Consider the following 3,079-nt stretch of genomic DNA (forward strand, 5'->3'; position numbering starts at 1 on the left):
AGCAAAGATTTGTTAAAACCATGTAATTCGGAATATCTTTTTTCTTGTTTCCTGTGGTATAGGCAGCTTTTTCCGATTTCCTGCAGAGAAGTTCTAGAGATCTATCCAAACATGTTAAAGTTGTTGTAAGTATTGGACATAATCAATTCGTTTCATTTGCATGTAAATGTAAATATCACAAAAATAAGCTCTGGGGACCAGTTTAGGTAGAGATGAATCCCTGGACTGCACGTCGTTTAGAGGCCAGTTCGTGTGGTTCATTCAGCCCACATGCATGAGTACTTGTCAAGTGTTGCCACTGCCTTTGTTGGGTATAAAATTTCATAGAAAAACTAGTTTTAATCCTGAAGACTTAGTCCTGTAAGATGAAGGTAACATGTGCATATTTGACCAAGCAAACACAAAACCTTATAAGAATTCTTCACACAAGACAGTTTGCTTTGCTCTCTGCATTTTTCTTGTTGTTATTTGATTTATCCACAGTGAACTTGTAGGCAGGAATGTATTTGCATGCAGATGTTTTTCTTTATGTGTTCTTGAAGGGAGAAACTTTGCAAACTGCTGCTATCCTAAAGAATAGTCCCCTTTGATATAATAATAGGTGTAAAAAATTTGATAAAACACTATATATTGTAAGTTGTACATCTTTATTTTATTTGGTGAATTGTAAGAATTGCTGACTTATTTCTCAGGAGAGAAAAGTAGGACATTTAACAAATGATTTCTATTCTGAATACAGTAATTTTTATTGTAGCAGTTTTCTGCAATGCAACAACACTGCTTGCAATTATTCTATCATATTCTATGTTTTTGAAGTTGTAGTTGCTTTCAATCCTCGGTATTAATAAATAAGATGTCTAAATGTTTTCTTCACTGGCATAGGCGTTGAGGAACTCATTTAAGTCATTAAATAAATCTGATCATTTTCTGTTTGCTCTGTAGTTGAGAGTGTCTGAAAGCACCTTCAGTCACCATCTGGAATTTGAGTTTTCAATTATCGTGGAACATATTTTATTTAGGACTGTAAGATTCCCTAGAAACAATTTTTTTGAGAATGCTTGTGAAAAATAGGCAGCTGGGAAAAGAATGTGGGTACCTAGCAATAAGCTTGACTAGTGCAAAATCATTTATGATTTTGTTTAAAACTTCAACTAAAGAAATCTTTAGAAATTTGTAGCAGAGTAGGGGAATGTTTTATTCCCTTTTTCCAAAGAGAAGGCTAGGAGGGACTTCTGGGACAAAGGAGGAGACATCAGATGGAAGATCAGGCTTTGTTCCTTTAAGATGGAGATGACAATAATCCTGGTTAGTTTTAATCTTTTGACATTTGGTGGCAGTGGAAAAGGAGAAGGAAATTGAAGGCTTTTCTTTGATGACTCAAAAGACATCACTGCAGGGAAAGCATTCCTTGGTGCAGGAAGCTGCAAGCAAAGGTCCTGAGGCCATACTGTGGGGACCTTTGAGACAAGGGTGTTGGCCAAACTCCAGGCAAACTATTTCATCTCAGAAGTCCCAATCCAAGTCTGTAAAATACCGAATTTGTAAGGGCACATCACTTGCTGTTGTCTTGTGTTTTCTTGGTCTGTACTTACAAACACATCTTACATTTATGAGACCTTATTAACTATTTACACCCGAGACACTACCCTCACTCCATAGCAAAAATAAAATGGTCTGTTAAGATATTGATTTCTAATAAATAAGTGCCTTTTCTAAAACTTGCTGTATGCATATAGTTTTCATGTTGTTCACAGCATTATGATTAATATTTTCAAAATAAAAATTATTTCAGAAAAGCAAAAAGACATAATGTCATGACTTAATTTGAAGTCATGGTGTGGTGAATGCTGCTGAAGCTTCATTCTTTGTAGGTGTATTTTTATATTAATAGGAAACACCTAAACATCTAATAATAATACAGTAAAAATGAAAATCATTCCTTTGATTGCTAGAGCAAAGCGAAAGGTGTTTGGGTGCAGGCCCCGACAGCTGGGGCCAGCCCAGGTATCACCAGCTACTGGCAGGCGTGATAATAGACAATCACCTAAGCAGAGTGAGGAAGCACGAGGAAGAACAGCATAGTGCATTCTGTCATCAACCCCAGCTACCGGTGGCCCCTGTTTTGGTCCTCTGACAACTTCAGAACTCTTGCCTTTTTTCTCTCATTGCAGTGTGATGGAACAGATCTCACCCCTAAGATTCAGGAACTGAAGTTCCAGTGTATAGTATTTTTAAATATCCCCAGGTAAGCTCCGTGCGTATTGTCTCTGTGGTCTGATGTAAACTCTGGCTTGAGCCTATCTGCTGCCTTCCACACACGGATGTTTCAGGTACAACTGGTGAAATATAAGTTCTCTTCACATATTGGTAGAGGTTTCCTGCTCCAAATGTTTTCCCTCCTACTTGGTTCATTGTGTGCTCACTGTGGTAGGTGGTTGTGTTTGCGTGATGTGAATTCATGGTCTGGACTTGCCCAGCCTTAAGAAACCCACTTGCTTCTCTTGATAGGAATATTTTCATTTCATTCTCAGTCACTGCCCTTCTCCACCTCACCGGTCTGCCTCCAAGAATGATAGACATGGATACATGAAGACCTGTTACCAGTTTTCCCAAAGTTGTTAGGAGACCATCCTGCCCTGTGGATCTCATTCCGGATGACTGCTCTGAAAATCTAGACTCAGAGTAGCATCTTGTAGCCAGGATGTCAGCTCTCTTTAGCATTATGTTCTTCAAGTTAAAGGAATGCTTTTTAGGTCTCAAAATAGTACTTTTTGCTTTGTGGCATAAACTGGACTGCAGGCACAGAAGCCAAGCTTCTGGAAGGAATGGCCCTGTAGTCCTTATTACTTGCCTCCCAAGCAGTGTAAACAGAAAATATATAACTAAAGCCCACTTATACTAGGGTTGATTGAAATGAGGGTCCAATGTAAATTTACATGTAGGAAAACATCACATCCACCCAGGTGCTCCCAGCATGGCTCCATAGAGTTAGTCAATGTCATCCCAGAGGTGTGTGCAGTTTAGTTTCAGGGGACAGCCTAGAGCCATGCAAAATATTGCCAGTTAGGGTTTTTTTTTT

General features: G+C 38.6%; 1 protein-coding gene across 1 annotated transcript in view; it reads left to right on the forward strand.

Annotated features, from left to right (window-relative positions):
• Positions 1–3,079, forward strand: part of Dgki (diacylglycerol kinase iota) — a 306,437-nt gene that overhangs the window by 135,167 nt on the left and 168,191 nt on the right. Inside the window, exons 15-16 of the mRNA XM_023712766.1 lie at positions 63–125; positions 2,172–2,245. Coding sequence (XP_023568534.1) covers positions 63–125; positions 2,172–2,245 — 137 coding nt within the window. The remainder of the gene's footprint in view (positions 1–62; positions 126–2,171; positions 2,246–3,079) is intronic.

This window comes from Octodon degus, unplaced genomic scaffold (assembly GCF_000260255.1).
Source record: "Octodon degus isolate 3935 unplaced genomic scaffold, OctDeg1.0 scaffold00027, whole genome shotgun sequence".
Lineage (NCBI taxonomy): Eukaryota > Metazoa > Chordata > Mammalia > Rodentia > Octodontidae > Octodon > Octodon degus.